Source organism: Gekko japonicus, unplaced genomic scaffold (genome assembly GCF_001447785.1).
Source record: "Gekko japonicus isolate JY-2015 unplaced genomic scaffold, Gekko_japonicus_V1.1 scaffold785, whole genome shotgun sequence".
In the NCBI taxonomy this organism is placed as follows: domain Eukaryota; kingdom Metazoa; phylum Chordata; class Lepidosauria; order Squamata; family Gekkonidae; genus Gekko; species Gekko japonicus.
In genome coordinates, this window is record NW_015160232.1 from 518,213 (window position 1) to 536,815 (window position 18,603).

The 18,603-nt window shown below is 39.8% G+C and overlaps 2 protein-coding genes across 2 annotated transcripts in view; one reads left to right on the plus strand and one right to left on the minus strand.

Moving 5' to 3' along the window:
- SNRK (SNF related kinase) overlaps positions 1-18,603 on the plus strand; it is a 33,128-nt gene that overhangs the window by 5,693 nt on the left and 8,832 nt on the right. Inside the window, exons 3-5 of the mRNA XM_015412514.1 lie at positions 14,244-14,385; positions 15,771-15,983; positions 16,994-17,128. Of these exons, the coding sequence (XP_015268000.1) occupies positions 14,244-14,385; positions 15,771-15,983; positions 16,994-17,128 (490 nt within the window). The remainder of the gene's footprint in view (positions 1-14,243; positions 14,386-15,770; positions 15,984-16,993; positions 17,129-18,603) is intronic.
- Positions 1-18,603, minus strand: part of ANO10 (anoctamin 10) — a 157,157-nt gene that overhangs the window by 1,690 nt on the left and 136,864 nt on the right. The gene's annotated exons all lie outside the window — the stretch shown is intronic.

Genomic DNA, 18,603 nt, shown 5'->3' on the forward strand with positions numbered 1-18,603 from the left:
TAGTCACAGTATGATTTATTTTATTTAGAACACCTTTACTTTTTACTCAGAGTGGTTTCCAATAAAGGTTTAAAAACAGTCATATAAAAACACAATACTGTCATTGTAGAATACAGTCCGGAGCAGAATACTATTTGACTAACTCTCAATAACTACTGAGCCACTGCATTTTGGTCCAGTTCAAGTTTCTGACATCTTCAAGAGAGTGATGTGGATTTTCTAGAAAAATCTGGATTCAAATTAAATAATTTGAATATTTAATTATTAGCAAAATTTAATTTTAGCAAAAGAAGACAAATACACCACGTTCAAGCCTCTAACTTATAAACAACTGTATTTGTCCATGCTCATATCCCACATTTAGCCCATCTAGAATGATTGATTTGCATCATAACAGCCCTGTCAACATAGATAAACAGACTATATTTACATATGTGGGGCAGAAGGTTTTTGACGTAAAAATGCAGAATTGGTAAATTTCTGTTTTAGGGGCCACCCTATATTAGAGCATTACAGTAGTCTAGGTGTGAGGTTGCAGTGACATGGATTATCATGGTTGGATCAAGTGGGTCTCAGAGTGAATTTTACATGCTGGATGTAGCTGGAAAAAAAGCATTCCTAGCTACTATACTGAGTTGTTTTTTTTTAAACAATAAAGGTTCTTCAAATAGAAGGCACATGCTTTTAACTCAATAAAATAAAGGTTTACCACATCAAGAGTGGCCATCACAATCCCTGCTGAAACACTAGACTTGCCAACCAGTACCACCTGGTATATAGGTAATATCTTTTCTGTCATAACCTCTTAAAGTAGGATTTGCATAATCTCTCAAAGTAGGATAAAGAAATTAAGCAAAAATTCACACTCAAACATTTCTGTCTTCTGCAGCTTATTTGCATAAAGCCTTCAATGTACAGGTTATGTAAAACTCATCTAACACTGTGTACGGAAATTGCTTAATAAACTTAAAGCATTTCTTACAAAGCAATTAGGAAGATTTATCAAGCCAAGCAGTTTTCCAATTCATACAGATTTAGACAGTGTTATTTTTACTGTGACCAAGAGAGAAATCCTACTGGTTAAACAGAAATTCTCTTAAATTCAGGTTTTTTGTCCCAGTCCCAGAAGACTGGTATTCTAGATGCAATCCAAATGAACAGTTGGCGTGAAACTCAGTATCCATGTAGACATATCAGGGCAAACGATATGATTGTTCTTGGAGTCTTTGAGTTTACCAGTGGCCATGCTTATAATTAATAGAAAACAGAAATGTGATCATGCTATTACATTAAAGGTTGCCTATATTTGAGAAAAGTGTGATGTAGTAGCCCACCTAGCTTTATTTTATGGAAAGTAGTACTATGATGAACACAATATTTCCCAGAAGCTGTTCTTACATTAGAGGTTGTTTTTACATTACATTTTCATCCTGCCCTTCTGTCTAAGAGTTCTGGGTGGCCTGCATTGGGCAGGATCCCTTCCTTCCTTCCATGTGTGGACATTTTCCCACATTATCTCCATTGCTGCAGCTCTGACAACTGAAAACTTCACTATCAGTTTTCTAGAATCTGCACAGAGGAACAGCCATGATGATTGGTGGGCTGGAGCATGAAGGGACAAGGGGATTAAATCCCCCCCCCCTTCATTTCACATGCTAGCAAGGTCATGCTCAAGATCCTACAAGCTACGCTTCAGCAGTAAGTGGATAGAGAACTGCCAGAAGTACAAGCTGGGTTTCGAAGAGGTAGAGGAATGAGAGATCAAATTGCCAGCATTCACTGGATTATGGAGAAAGCAAGGGAGTACCAGAAAAACATCTACTTCTGCTTCATAGACAAAGCTAAAGCCTTTGATTGTGTGGATCACAACAAACTGTGGCAAGTCCTTAAAGAGATAGGAGTACCAGACCACCTCACATGTCTCCTGAGAAACCTGTATAAGGGTCAAAAAGCGACAGAACTGGATATGGAACAACTGGTTTATTATTGGAAAAGGAGTACGATAAGGATGTGTATTGTCACTCTGCTTATTTAATTTATATGCAGAGTACATAATGCGAAATGCTGGCCTGGTTGAATCACAAGCCAGAATTAAGATTGCCAGGGAAAACATCAGTAACCTCAGGTATGCAGATGATACCACTCTAATGGCAGAAAGTGATCTAAAGAGCCTCTTGTTGGGGGTGGAAGAGGAGAGTGCAAAAGTTGGCTTGAAACTCAATATCAAAAACACTAAGATCATGGCATCCGGCCATCACTCCTTGAGAAATAGAAGGAGAAGTCATGGAAGCAGTGACAGAATTCATGTTCCTGGGAAATTAAAAGTCTCCTGCTCCTTGGGAGGAAAGCTATGGCAAACCTAGACAGCATAATAAAAAGTAGAGACATCACCCTGCGAACAAAAGTCCATATAGTCAAAGCAGTGGTATTCCCAGTAGTAATGTATGGCTGTGAGAGTTGGACCGTAAGGAAGGCCGAGTGCTGAAGAATAGATTCTTTCGAATTGTGGTGCTGGAGAAGACTCTTGAGAGTCCCTTGGACTGCAAGGAGATTAAATCAATCCCTTTTTTTTAAGAGATATTTTTATTGGGTTTTCACATGCTCATAACCACAATCATATTCTTAATATATCTCCAATTAATTTACACATAATTTAAGTACATATCTTAATAGCAACACATCCATCAAGTCCATATAACTTTCCTTTCTTGTCACTCACAAAATAAATGACATTTTCCAATACACGCATCCACATTAATATTGGTTAAATACCTTTTTACACTTTTATAGATTATTAAATATAACCACCATTTTGAATTCACCTTTTCCTCTCTTGACAGGTTACTAACAAACTTCCTACTAATTCCCTTCTTTCTCCACATACGACTTATTTCATATATTACTTGACTTTGTTTTTATTTATTATTTAAACTTTATTATTTTTATAGTTATTTCAAATTTTTCCTTGTTAGCCTCCCTACATAAGTCAGGATTGTCCTCAAACCTTAACTGGCATGCTGCTCATAGTTAATCTTTCACCAGTAAACAGTATGTTCTCCATTTCTTTCCTGGTTTTCCCACTTCATATAATTCAATTAAGGTTTGTCAATATATTTATACACTTTTTTTCCAGTTTCTTGTTATTATTATTTTTTAAATCACAATCTTCTTCTGTCTCACATTTCGACCACCTTCTCTACTCCTACTACTTTCTTCTTATCCACAGCTCTCATTTTTATACCCCTATACTTGCCTCTTACCTAATTCATTTCAGGTTACACATTTTCCCCAAATCTTTAAAAAAGGAAATGAATCCTGACTGTTTCCTGGAAAGCCTGATACTGAAGCTGAAGCTCAGATACTTTGGCCACCAAATGAGAAGGGAGCACTCACTGGAGAAGTCCCTGATGCTGGGAATGATTGAAGGTAAAAGAAGAAGGGGATGGCAAAGGCTGAGATGGTTAGACAGTGTTATCAATGCAACAAACATGAAATTGAGCAAACTCTGGAGGACAGCAGAAGACAGGAGGGCCTGGAGTGATGTGGTCCATGGGGTGGTGAAGAGTCAGACTCAACTGTGCAACTGAACAACAAAAGTACAGAAGCTGGAGCAATTTCAGTTCCCTGTCCCTTCTTGCTCCTTTTCTCCATGGGGCTGCTCCTTCACATTGGTCCCAGGACTGATCTCTTCAGGTGTCAGAGCAAGAGGACAGCAGGAGAACAACAATTTTCACACAAGAGAGTGATATGGTACTGTCTGCTTTACTCTTCCCGTATCTGCACAACAATCCTCTGAAGTAGTTTAAAATAAGGAGTGCCTGGCCCAGGTCACCCAAAAAGCATTATGATTTTGTGGTGATTTGAATCCAGGTATCCCTTCCCCAGTCATATTCCAATATTTTAGCCACTATGCATGCTCTTCATTTGTTGGGACAATATCTGTTGGAGCTCCTGGTCAAGTGAATGTGGGATTGTTCACTTGTTCACAAAATGATGCCTGTGAACAGAAGCGTCTCCTGCTGCCTGAAGATATTATTGCCTTATTCTAAAGACTAAAAACATAGTCAGGTTTAAGTCATTTGCAAGGCTAGCACCACTGATGACTGAATATAGAAAACAGAAAGGGAGAGTTAGAATGTTTAAGAATGGTTCTTAAACATCTGATTTTATCTTTATAATTTAGGATGTGACTTACGTGACTAATCCTCTTAAACCAGATGAGTTCTTGAAGACCCAAATCTGGGTCTCTCATCTTATACTTTTAAAAGTAACTGCAAGGACCCCAGAATTGGATTGGGAATACAACACAGGACGGGGGGGGGGTGAGAGTGAGTGAATGGATGCCGTTCTGATGCCATTTTCTTGATGCCATTACACATTCACCCCAAAGTTGCTATTTTATTTGTTGAACCACATCCTCGGTATGGAAGAGGCCTTGTACTTTTGGTTCTGTTTCACATGTTCTGATTTCAGCAGTAACTAAGTAACCACTCTGAGTTACTCCAGTTCCATTACCCTGTGCTTTCACTGCTATTGATCTTTTTCCAGTTGTTCATTTTGCAGCAAAAATAACAAGTCTTTAGCTTAAAGGCTAGCAACTTTATTGTGGCAATAGTGAATCTGTTACGGTACTCTTCCATGGAGATTGATGAAGATGGGTAGCCATGTTAGTCTGTTTGTAGCAGAACAAAAGAACAAGAGTCCAGTAGCACCTTAAAGACTGACAACATTTGTGGCAGGGTATGAGCTTTCGTGAGTCACAGCTCATACCCTGCCCTAAATTTTATTAGTCTTTACAGTGCTATTGGACTCTTGTTCTTTTCTAAGGGTACTCTTACATAAAGTAATTCTCTGTTCTGGAAGGACTGATTTTACATTTTTGCTCCTCTCCTTCTGTCTTACTTCTTTATGACTGTTGCTTTGTAAAAAATCTTCCACATCAGCAGATTCCATTTTTAGAACGCAGGACTAGGGGTAGGTGTGGTGGATGAATATAATGAGTGAATTTGGGAAAGCAGCTTGGCTTGATAATGTCTTGCAGGGAAAAAAGACCAAATCAGTACCTTACGTGTATTGTCTCTAAAGCAAGATGACTGTAAGCAAAGAACTGGGATTGGAAGGTATGCATTTCAGGACCTTTGAGCCTTTTGCAAATGTGTAATGGACTGGAATATAAACACTAACCTAGTTAATGACTTGTATTTAAGATGATAATGCTGTACTCCAGGGGTGGCCCATGGGCTAGATCTGGCCCTTGGAGGGCCCCTATTCAGCCCACAAGGACCTGGCTGTTTCCTGCTTCATTTTCCAGTTTTCTGCTGCTGCTGCCACATCACAGCTTGCTTTACCAGTCTCTGTCAATTGCACAGGAGAGATAGGTAGGCAAGCCTCTCGTGTGCGATTGAGAGAGTCTGGTAAAGAACTGGCAGAGGCGCCTTCTCCCCCTCCTCCTCTTGGGGGGGGAGGGAGGGAACAGCCAGAGTTTGCTTCCTGGCCAGGCTGCAGGAGACAAAGGGAAGCCTTTCTTTCCTTTCACTGACTGAGGCTCCTCCCTGAAGGGAGGGAAGGAGGGATGGAACAAGTGAAAGCTTGCTTTGCTGGGCTACCTCCATCGCATGGGAGAAATACCAGGCACCTTTAAGACCAACAAAGTTTTGTTCAAGGTATGAGCTTTTCTGTGCCTTGCTACAATGTGTGTGTGTTTTGTTGGGCTCTTTATGCCAGGGCTCTCCTGGGTGCATCTGGGTTCCCTCCCCCTTTTGACTGTATTTATTCCCTCATGATCCAGTTTTTCTCAGTAGAAAGCAATTTTAACTATTTTAGAGGAGGAATAACAACAAGCCAGTGAGGTGGATTAGGCTGAGAGTGTGTGTCCAGACCAAGTTCACTCAGCACATTTGCTTTGTAGGAAGTTGTAGTTATTTCTCTGGGGAAGACTATAGTTTTGTAGACAAATACATGGCCCTCAGTCTGTGTCAGGATGCCTTCTCATGTTCTTGACCAGCACATTAAGCGACTTATGTACAAAATATTGTAATGCCCAGCAATTTCAGTTTCCCCTGGGTCCTAGGCTCAGAACACTGAGCATGAGATTTCTGTAATGAATGTCAATAAATAAATAAAAAGTAGGCTTGCAGCTTACAGATACACAGCTGAACAGCATACTCAGGATTGCTACAGCACAGACATTCTGAGGCAGTAATTCAGAGCAAGAGATGTCAGTTATCAGAGACTGTTAAATAGATAAAATATTGCAAGAGAGCTAGTGTTTTAAGCATGTTTTATTTAAAGTTTTAAAACATCTTTAATTGTGTTTGTCTGCGTCCTTTATAAAGTTTATATCTCTGCTACCTGACATTACATTTTATGATACACATGGCCCGGCCTGACAAGGTCTCATTTATGTCAGATCCGGCCCTCATAACAAATGAGTTTGACATCCCTGCTCTACTGTTTTGGAACTGAAAATAGGAATTCTGTAAGGTGAACCTAAGTGAGCTCTTGTGACTTGTCTTCAAAGAGCAGGTATTTTTAATTCTCATGATAGTTTCATTTGTTGCAAAGCAACACATTTAATTTTAAGCTTTGAGTTTCATTTTAAGCTTCAGTTCTTTTTGTGAAATTTATGGTATATGAATACTTTTGGCTACTAACTGAAAAATTGAAAAACTGGAAAAACTATGCAACTATTCTAGGTCACCTTTAAATTGTTTGATGGATTATTTCCTAAGTAGCCTCTCATAAAAATTCTTAAACTGCTACCTTTCAAATGAGTAGTATATTTCAAGAAAGCAGGAATATTCAGTGGTTTGTATTTTAGAATAAGTCCAAAATTGGAGAACTCTATAGATGATGATTTACATTTGTGATACTGACTTATTGCCAAGGCTTGTGGAATTATGGTACTTCAGAAATACTTTTCTTACTTTTGTAAAATATTTCACTTAGAAACAAACCCAAATCTAGTCAGTTACGAACATCTAATAACCTGGGATTAGGATGTTCACTGTCTGGGGGCATCACAGAAGATGCAAAATAAGCATAGTATAGAGTAGGAAAACTCAGTATTCAGGCAATGGGAGGATGCCCATCCCAGGTTTCATGGATTGTCCATATTCACTTTGGAACTCCTGAGTGAGGTTCTCCTAAAACCAAACAAAGTATCAACAGACTGTATCTGTATTGTCAGGTGCCTACAGTTAGATCAAAATTAGCTACGGTTACTGTGCAGGCTTGTCATAAAGTATAATGCGCAATATATTTTTAACAACCAAATACAATATGGGAAGATCAACTCTTTGAGGCTTGGAGGTTTTTTTAAAACTAGATTTATGGCAGTATTGCATTAAGAAAGTCACTGCAAGGCTTTGTTTGGTCATGTCACACTAATTTTCACTTTAATAATCTTGCACAAATAATTTACTGTTTGCCGCAGATTGCTTCCACAGACAACTATATTTATTACAACTGATAAAATACAGTATGATCTAGTTTAAAAGATGAGAATAATAAACCCTAAATATAAATTCTGTTGACTCAGAACTGTCCTTACACCTACTGCTTTATCACCAACTTAATTGCAAGAGGTTGCGCCATCTTTACCTGAAAAGTGTACCACAGCAACCTGCAGTATGTTACATGAAGGAGGCATCCCTTCTTCTCCTTCATCAGCAGAATTGTGCTTGTGAAAGAGATAGAAGGAGCAATTTCCCTCTTCTCCCTGCAGCACCCTGACCCATAACAATTATTCTTCTGTGTGGGTCCACACCCCCGGGAATGATCTTTCTGGAGGCCAAAGGGGGCAGCATGGAGAGGAATGCAGGAAAATCAGCTTTCCATGAACATATGGTTGGGTACAGGCTACTGAAAAACTGATATGTCGTAGTACAAGTGGTCCACTTAGATAAGGACCATGTGAAGGGACCCTTGCACTAACCCTAAACAAATGCCTTGTTTTACTCTATGAAAACTTTTGCTAGTATGTGACACAGCATTCAGGGGTTCCAGAGTGAATGTGGACAACCTATGCAACCATGGGGGAAGTATATGGGCGCCTATGTACAATTTTTGAACATGGGATTAAACAGTTCAATTACTCTCGAGATCTCGATAAGCATCGGAACTCTGTGAGACTTTTGAACTATGTAGAGATTGCCTAAACTATATCATGTAATGTCTAAACCATATTGTATAAATTCTTGTTGGGACAACTACTATTCTAATTCTGTTTTGGCAGCAGAGAAAGAAGTGAACTCTTATAAACTTAGAAGTTGCTTCCATATAGAACCAAAAGATGCTGTTATATAAGTTATATTTCCTGTTAGTGATACACTTGATGTCTTGAATTTTTTCCTGTCCCTTTTCTTGTGTTTCTAATTTCCTAGTTTGTACTTGCACTGTCATCAATGACATAAGTCTAATTCATATTGCAGACATCCTGCAGCAGTAGTTTAGACAGGAAATCCTCTGCTGCAGCAGTCATTTTCCAGACCAGAAGGAGAAGGGACAGGAAAGAATGAGAACACAGTGAGAAAATGAAGAATAGTTGAGGTGATAGTGTGTGGAAAGAGATGTTGCCTAAAACAGTTGTTGAGACAGACTTGATGTCACAAACTCATTCCAATTTGTTTATAATGAGAATAAATGTAGGGTTTTTTGGATTCATTTGTTCCTTTCTTCCTTCCTTTTTGTATGGAGCTAAAATTGAAGGCTCCTATGTATGGTATCCAGATTTGGCGGGATTTAACAAATTAAGACTTTAGTTGTCCTGAAGTAGATTCAAAATTGAGATTTAAATTATGGAGGAGAATGCATTATCCAGGCCTAGTATAAAGCAGGCTCTCTTTTGTTTATTACATCTAAATATAGTCTGTCTTGTCTTTGTCTGCCTTTCTTTATTGTTGATGCTATGAGAAAACATGCTTGGGATTCATTGGGCAGCAAAGGTTGTCAGAAACAAGAATGTGATAAGGGCTGTTTAGCTTTACAAAAGCCAAATAAGGGAAAACATGATATGCATGGTTTGGAGAGTGGACAGGGAGAAGCTTTTCTTCCTCTTAATACTAGAACCTGGAGTCATCCACTGAAGCCAAAAGGTGGGAGACTCAGGACAGATAAAAGGCAGTACTTCTTCACACAGTGCATAGTTAAATTGTGGAATTTGCTGCCATTTGGAAGGCTTTAAAGGAGAGTGGGCAAATTCATGAAGGACGAGGTTGTCAGTGGCTAGTAGTCATGATGTATGTCTACTCCTTCCAGTGCCAGAGGCAATATGGCTCTTTATATCAATTGCTGGGGAATATGGGTGGGAGCATGCCACTGCAGTCATTCTGCTTATGGGCTTCCTAGCAGGAGCTGGTTGGCCACTGTGTGTACAGAATGCTGGGCTAGATGGGCCTTTGGCCTGATCCAACATGGTGGTTCTTACGTTCTTATGATTAAGGATATCTTCTGAAGTGAGAATGTAGCTAATTTGCACTAAAGGGGTCATGTACAGGACCTCACGCTGTATGGAAACAGTAGTTCCATAACTTTACTAGCATGATCAAGGGTTGGGGTCGTGGTTGAAGGTAATTAAAAGTGAAGAATATTATACCTTGACAAATGGAGCTTTAAATTAGCAGTGCTAGCAGTTCATGAAGTGCACTTGCCAGGGCCTTGTAGTGTTCTTCACATGCCAACAACTGCTACCATCACTTACATCCTTTACTTTTTTTCACATTGTGTCTGCCCTATTTTCGTGTGACAGTTGATAGGCTGACCCTTATAAGGTGCAGGCCTCTCCATGCTGGCCAGTCTCTCTCCACTTTCAGTTTCTCGCCCCATATAGTTTTCTTATAAATTTTGAAAGGAATGCTCTCCCCCTGTCCCCAGTTCACCACTTTCCAGTTTGTTCATCCACTGTAGGTAAGTGGAAGTGTGCCTGGTATTACTGCACATGTGAAGAACACTGTAGGAAAGGAAGTACTTGTTTTCCTGCTGTTTGGGGAACCATATCTAGAAGCAGGGCCTCATGGTGGACTACTGGGTTGATATGTAAACTATGCTCGCTGTTCCAGGATGTATCATAGGGTAAAGTCTACATCTGGTATGGATATGTCTTTATCTTCCATAGAGTAATGTTTTCTGCAGTTACAGTATCAGAAGAAATGCATGTGGATTTACAGGAGAGGTCTGTGTGAATCAGGGCAATTTTAAATGTGACATCTTATTTTCAGATCTTCCTTGCAAAAATCCCTGTTAATTTCTCATTCCATTTGATTGTTTTTCCAGGTATATTCCTCCATGGAAAAATATTTTTTTAGAGTTGTTCCAAAAGTATGTAGCCAAAAAAGATTGAGTAGTATTGTATTAAAATATTACCCACCAGCTTCTGTTCACTGTTGCTGCTGGATAGGAGTAATGTGATTGATTATTTAGCTGCCTTCTGTCTTTGGTTTTACTTGGAAACTGAGAAGGCGTGCTTCTACTATGATGCTGTCATCTCAGAATACAAATTCTAGCCAAGTAATAACCTCTTTAAGATTTGGTCCAGCAAATAGCAATTAATGAATGACTTTCACTGTGGGCTAAAAATGTCCACATTTTATTCTGATGCTCTTTTTTGAGAAGACATTGAATAAATGTTTATAGCTTGCACTTTTAAGTATAATAAAGCCCTGATGCTCTCTGCTCACTGGATTTGAGACAACCATGGCATGGGCAGTTAGTGACGTAGCTTGGTTTCCATGGCAGTGACTTGATGTTATGTAAGGAAGTTGCATGTACACTGCTGGTTGTCATGGTTCTGAGAATCCTGCTTAAGCAACCCTTTCTCAATCAGTGTTTCCAGCAATATTGAAGGTTTGCAAGTATTAACCAAGAACACATAAAATAATATACACAACCTTGTATTCTCATGTTAAGTCACAATTACATGTTACACTAATATTCTGCTGGTCTAAGAATGAAATCCTGTTTTAAAACGTAAGATTTATCTGTTTAAAATTACAGGGACTGTTCCAGTTCCCTTTTAGCTCTCATTCAGATCTCCATTTTTCAAACATTTTGCACTATGTCTCCCAATTTTTAAAGAAACACATTTTTTGATGTTTGCAAGCAGTAACTTTTCTCTTGATTCTAGTTCACATTTTTAATGAAGATGTGCTGCCAGACCTTTTGGTGTTGGTGTTCACAAATACAGAAAAATAAAAATCTAGCATCAGGATTAGAACTCCCTGGGAAAATGATGCAGGTAGTTTTGGGGGAAGTGCCAAATTTTAATTTTATGGTTGGCAGCAGAGACGCACACAACATTGTTTATATTTCCTCCTATTGTTCTTTTTTCCTGTACATTTTTGCTTCTTTAAATAGTCTGAAATTGTAACTTTTCCAAGTTGTTAACGATATAAAGTCATATTTAAAAAGTTAATATGGAAGTAGTGCCAATTTCATTGCCTTCTCCAGAGATTCTGGGAGGGTTCTGCCAGTGAACAAGCCAGGATTTTATAACATATGAAACCACAGTTAAGACTAAGTGTGGTTAGTAAACAGTATCCATGTTCCAGTATACACGTTCTCAACCAACAGAGATGTTTTTGTTTTTTTACTTAGCACACATCATCATCCTCTAATTGTCCAATTCCCAGGTTTTCCCTGCCCTTAGTAGGTTGTTTCTCATACCTGGTTTGGTGTGATCTTTCTGGAAAGAATGCAGACAATGTGCATTAACAATCTACCTGGACAAGAAGATGCACATTTTAGGAGGTCCCACCCATATCAGTGCCATTTTATTTCCGTCAGTCCTCAGGGCCATCACTTCCCCACATCACCAGAAAGCTTTTTTAAAATATCCGTATCTGCCACAATCTGTTAATTCCTTTGAATTCCTAGCTTTCAATCTTTAAAAAGTCTGACTTTTCAATTCTGCAGTGAAAATAGCTACATGTTTTTAAAATGAAAACTTTGAATTCAGAGGAACTGGCAGATTGCGGCAGCAGATTGTTACTGTGGTAAAGCACAATAGTAACTAAATGCTTTTTTAAAAAAGCAGTCCAGTGATGCAGCAGGGGGGAAATGCAGAGAAAATAGAGGAAAACTGCACACAGAACTCCTGTATGGATCAGTGTTCCCTCTAAACTGCGTTAGTGTGAGCTAGCTCACAGTTTTTTAGCCTCCGGCTCACACATTTATGTCTTAGCTCAGGAAGTATGGGCTCCGGAGCAAACTAATTTATGCAGCAGCCAAATCGCTCGCTCACAACTTTAATGCCAGTAGCTCACAAAGTAGAACTTTTGCTCACAAGAATCCACAGCTTAGAGGGAGCATTGGTGTGGATGCTCTCTTTCCAGTATGAATGCCTTAGCATTCACTGTAGGTATCCCAGCATAATAGACAATCTTTATTGTATTTGTGTAAAACCAGGAATCTGTTCAGAACTTCAAGTCTTGGTTTGCTTTGACAAATGCTGGTTTTATCCCCTTTCGCTATAGCCTGAGAAGGTGTTGCCAGGGGGACAAGCCAGGATATTAAGATGTCCATTCTCTTATCACACAAAGCCTCAGTTGAGTAACTGTGGCTAAATAAACCACCTTCAGATCCTTGTTAATGGGCCTTAGTCATAGTCACTGGATGTCCTGCATTCAGACAGTCTCACAAACCACAATAATTTTTTTCCATGTATTCAGGTGGTGTAAACCTAACTAGGGAAAAGCTTCTGAGCACAGTTAGGAATTTGACTGAGCTAAATTTACTTAACAGGGTAAATCCAACCCATACCCTTCCACTCCACTGACCAAAGTTTGTTTGGTTGTTATTTTTATTCAAATATTTGTACCCCACATGTCCTTTTGGTCAAGTTTGAATGCTTCCTCCAGTATAAGGAGTCTTCTTCCAGCTGAGGAAGGGAAATGAAAACAAATCAGCCAGTATCATAATGCCCCTGTATAAATCAATGGTGCAACCTCATTTGGAATACTGTGTATAATTCATGTCACCACACCTCAGAAAGGATAATATAGCAGTGGAAAAAGTGCAGAAAAGGGCAACTAGAATGATCAAAGGGTTGGAGCACTTACCCTATGAAGAAAGGTTAAAGTGCTTGGGGCTCTTTAGCTTGGGGAAACAATGACTGAGGGGTGACATGATAGAGGTTTACAAGAGTATGCATGGGATAGAGCAGCATCCCTTTCTCACAGTACAAGAACTCATGGGCACTCGATGAAATTGTTGAGCAGTCAGGTTAGAATGGATAAAAGGAAGTACTTCTTCACTCAAAGAGTGATTAACATATGGAATTCACTGCCACAGGAGGTGGCGGTGACTACAAGCATGGACAGCTTCAAGAGGGAATTGGATAAACATGTGGAACAGAGGTCCATCAGTGGCTAAAAGAGTCCATAGGAACTCTTGGTCTGGGGCAAGTGATGCTCTTGGGTGGTTGGGGGGAACAGTGGGAGGGCTTCTAGTGTCCTGGCTCTGCTGGTGGAATTCCCGATGGCACATGGTATTTTTGGCCACTGTGTGACATAGTGTTGGACTGGATGGGCCATTGTCCTGATCCAACGTTGGCTTCTCTTATGTTCTTATGAGGCAGCTTTTCCGTTGGAGGAAGAGCCACTTAAGTTGGAAGAGGGCTACTTATGCTGAAGAAACGCTACTGGGAGGATGGTTGGATTCACCCTATTGTTTCCAATTAGTCCATAATTATATAGTAGCAAAGGCTACTTGACTAAAATTTTGGGGAGATTAATACTTATTAATCTTTGCACTGTGGCAACACTTGCAATGTTTCCTATTATACTGTGATGCCAGTTTTTCCGTGTAACTAATATCTCTAAAGTACAATAATTCCAAAATCAACCCTGCTTATGCGAATTAAGAAAGAATTTAAAATATTATCGTTCAGATCCTATGTGCAAGGCCATTTTAATTTAGTTGCAATGAAATTGAATGGGTTTAGAAACAAGATGTTTGAGATACCTGCTTCTCAACCAATTTTTTCACAGCAAATATGATAAATTCTTGCTGTTTACATGTAACTATGTGATTCTACAATCACCATAGATATGTTTTTGCTTTTAATGCTTCTGTTCAGAAAATGATAATGTGGAATTCTGTGACAGGAGAAAATCATTTAAACACCTTCCTGTATTATTTGTGGCATTAACTTTCTAATTTTATTAGAAATATTGGTTTGAATATACTGTTAGAGTAAAAATAACTCTTTTCTATGCCAGCATCAAAAGAATGCATTCTTTTTGCAGATATATGGAGCTTGGGAGTTATACTGTACATGTTGGTTTGTGGTCAACCGCCATTCCAAGAAGCAAATGACAGCGAAACATTGACAATGATCATGGACTGTAAATACACGGTGCCATCTCGTGTGTCAAAAGAATGCAAAGAGTAAGTAAAATTTTACAGAATGCCTTGAAAGTTAAAATCAGTGATATCAATGACTCCATTCTTATTCTTGAATGTGTTTGCTTGTTTACTTTCCTTTAAACATTCCATAGCTTGGTCATTTAAGTAGCTGCTTGTAGAGGAGGAGACAGCTTGTTCATTGTGGATGGACAAATGGGAAATATGCAGTGAAATTGTATATGTCTGCTTTCATGAATGAATGAGGCCTATGTACAGATGTTGAAATTTTCAGAGCCATTAGAGTGCCTCTATTCACCACTCTCATTGTTCAAGTCAGAATGCAACTGCTAAGAGATTGTCAGGCATTTTTTCCTATAATCAGAACTTAGTTTCTCTTGTCAACATCAGAATTCCTTGAGAGCTGGGAACTGGATGCCCATGATGATTTTCTTTTATTGAACAATTTTCTATATAACTCATTTTGGAATAATGTTTTTTTTAAATTATTCTTGTTAGAACAAAAGTATCGAACTTAAAACCAAAATCTGCTAAATAGGACCTGTGGAATCTGTTTGAAATGAAAAATTCAATTTGCTGCTTAATTGCAGTTTTGTATTCACTGTAATTTTAATTGTTTTTGTGACTAACACATTCAGGGTCAGTCATACTGTGTTTCCACAACTATTTCTGTAGGGAGATTTGTAAGAAACTAATACAAATGGATGGTAACAAAAGGATGCTTATTTTGCATGAGTGTAGTTAACAACGGAGAACCCTTCTGTTGCACTTTTGGGTTTTCCCCTGCACTGTATGTCTTGTCCGTTGTCCTTCACCAAAGGATCAGTGAGGGAGCTAATAAAACAATTTTCACATAGGTAGGCTCTTCAATTTGTTATTTAACAAAAAATCTTTAATGCATACTTGCAAGGAAATTCTTTTGCTGATTGGTGCTACTTGGCAAGTGGTGTGCCTTAGTGGTCTGTCCAGACATTGTGGGGGAATTTAGGGCCCTACTACAGGCGCATATCCTTTTATACCAGTTGCAGTTCACCATGTAGAAGAAAACTTGTAGTGTTCTTTCTTCCCCTCCCCCAGTGTGGCAAATAGCATTTCTGTGAAGCTACTTACATCAGGGGAAATGGAATGGTTCATTAACTTGCCCTTGGCCTATGCCTTTGCCTGGTCCCCCACTGGTCCTTTTAGCTCTATAAAAATGCAGGAGATCTGATCATTGGTCTCATGTGTCTAATATGGCAGGACCTTTAGTACTACTTAAATGAAATAATGTAATAAATTTGACAGGACAAATTCAGAAAAAGAGTTTAAATTAGGGTTTTCCTGGGGTGTGTCCTGGGAAAATCAGCTTCTGGAGGTATATGCTGAGTGGTAATTATGCTAATATGCTTATAGAGTTCTCTTTTTCCTAGTCTAATTACACGTATGTTGCAAAGAGACCCAAAACGAAGGGCATCCTTGGAAGAAATCGAAAACCATCCTTGGTTACAAGGAGTTGACCCATCACCAGCAACCAAGTACAACATTCCTCTGGTTTCATATAAAAATCTTTCTGAGGAAGAGCACAACAGCATAATACAGCGAATGGTACTGGGAGATATTGCAGACCGAGATACCATAGTAGAGTAAGCTACCATTGTATACTGTCTTTAGATTTCAGTATTGCAACTATTCTAACTTTGTTACAAGAAAATTATGTTGTAATAATAATAATAAGAATCCCTTGCTAGATCATATCTATCATTTTGTTTCTAGCAGTGATAGCCAGTTGTCTTCTACCAGTGGGCATTTCCTTATTGCCTTCTCCCTCCTGCCCTATGTATGGTGGCTGTTTTTATACATGCTTTATTTGCGGCTCTAAGTGATTTTATGAGTTTTATAATGTTCTGCTTTTACTTGATTGGGCTGAAAGGAGGGGTATAAATATCAATAAATAAAATCTGTTCCTTTCTGCCTCTATTTGTCTGCTTAAGACTGACAATGAGGGCCCAAGTACAATGGATGTACCAAAAAAAAGTAGCATTTTGGGGCAGTATGCCAGCTTGAAAAGTTGCTGGTGGGGGAGAAGGGACAAACTCCCTTCAAGGCAAATTCTTGGTAAAGGTTCAGGCAGCTGTGATTGGGGGGGGGGGGCTGTCTCCCTGGAGTTGCCTCTCCTGCAGTGAGAGACCAATCCAAGGAGGCAGCCCTGCTCCTGTAGTCTAGTTGCAAACAGATGCTTGATCATACTGTGCATGCATGCACCAGATGTTCTGCATGACCAAATCACAGAATGAAAGAACTGTCTTCATAGATAGCTATAACTGTGTTTCCCTTTTGTACAGACATATAAGTGTCAGTTGGAAAAAAGTGTTGAAGCATAAACTCAAATTAAGTTACTGTGATCCAAGAAAATCCACTCAGCTTTCAGATGTATTTCTTCATATATTCTGATACAATAATTGAACTTGCCACGTTCGGTTGCCCAGTTCTTAATAAGCCACAAGCCATTTGTCAAGATGTCAGAAGTACTAATTTCTGCTTCTATGCTCTCTTTTTTATTTGCTTTGAGGAGCTTTATAAGTAGTGTTGGCTTCATGTCCAGTTTCAGAAAAATACATCTAATGTGTTCCATTTTAATTTTTATTTCCCTCAGGGCACTGGAAACTAACAAATACAATCACATCACTGCTACCTACTTCTTACTAGCAGAGCGGATTCTGAGAGAGAAACAGGAAAAAGAAATACAAACCAGATCAGCAAGTCCAAGCAATATCAAAGCTCAGTTCAGGTGAGAATTAAAGAGACTTTTTAAAATTTTAAACTCTTTAAAGGGGCCTGTGACGCTTTTTTCTAGATTTAAAATGCATTTGCTTGGAATTCAAGTTTAAAATTAATATAATGTGGAGGGGGAGTGGTGGAGACGGGGGAACCGACAGGATGGGGGGGAAGCTTACCTGCTTCCTCCTCCTCCGCCTGCTCTGTGTGGAGCTCCCCCCGCGATTTTCGCGGGTCCCCTTTCTTGTACCTACTCTAACTTGGTTAGTCTATAAAGTAGAAAAGTAGAGAAACTGTCAGATTATTTTTTTAAAACCTGTCAAAATGGACAAGTCTATAACTTAGGTCAACTTCTTCTAAGAGACAAAAGATCAGGGTGTGTGAATTCTTAGATTGCATGCCTTCAGTGTACTTAACTTGTAAAAAAAATCCAAGTTGAGAGGAATTATACACAAACATTTAGCTTTGATGGGTGAAAAACAGGTTGCTTACCAGTAACTGGTGATCTTCGAGTGGTCATCTGTGCATTCACACCAATGGGGATCTAGTGCGCCTGCGCTGGATCTGCCGGTGCCGTAGCAAGCTCTCTTAAAAGGATTTTCGTGCCTGGCCCAACTGAGCATGCTCAGGAGCCCCAGTGAGCATGCCCGGAAGGGCAGGCACGGACATCCCGCCAGTTCCTACCAACCGCCGCGTATCAATCTCCTAATAAAACAGGTAGAAGAAGACAGCAGCAGGGCAGGAGGGCGGGTGGTGTGAATGCACAGATGACCACTCGAAAATCACCAGTTACTGGTAAGCAACCTGTTTATCTTCTTCGTGGTCTCTGTGCTTCACACCAATGGGAGATTAGCGAGCAGTAGCCTACCTGGAGGTGGGTGCTGTCAGGTGTTTACTGCTTAGCCGATGATAAAACCTGACGTCCCAGACTGTCACTGGTGGACTTGCGGACGTCTAGGGCGTAGTGCCTGATAAAAGTATTAGGTGTGGCCCAGGTTGCGGCTCTGCAAATGTCTTGCAGCTGTACTCCCTTCAAGAACGCAGTGGATGTAGTGACAGCCCTGGTGGAATGAGCCTGTACCGGGCCTGGTAACGGCTGTTTCGCCAGTAGGTAGCAGAGTTCTATCAGACCTACGATCCACTTGGATAGATGTTGGGCAGTGGTTGGAGTGCCCACACGAGGTGTAGCGTATGAGACAAACAGCTGTGACATTTGTCTGGTGGAGCGTGTTCTATTCAGATAGAAGAGGAGGGCCCGCGTCACAAAGAGCAGGGCCCGCGTCACGTCCAAAGTGTGCATAAGTCTGTCTTCCTGTGATTTTGGGTCAGGATAAAAATCAGGGAGGAAGACTTCAGACTGAAGATGGAATTCAGAGACCACTTTGGGCAAAAATGAAATGTCCGGCACCAGGCGGACACCATCCGGGAGGAAGGATAAGTATGGTGAGTCATGCCAGAAAGCCAGGAGTTCACCGACTTGCGTGGCCA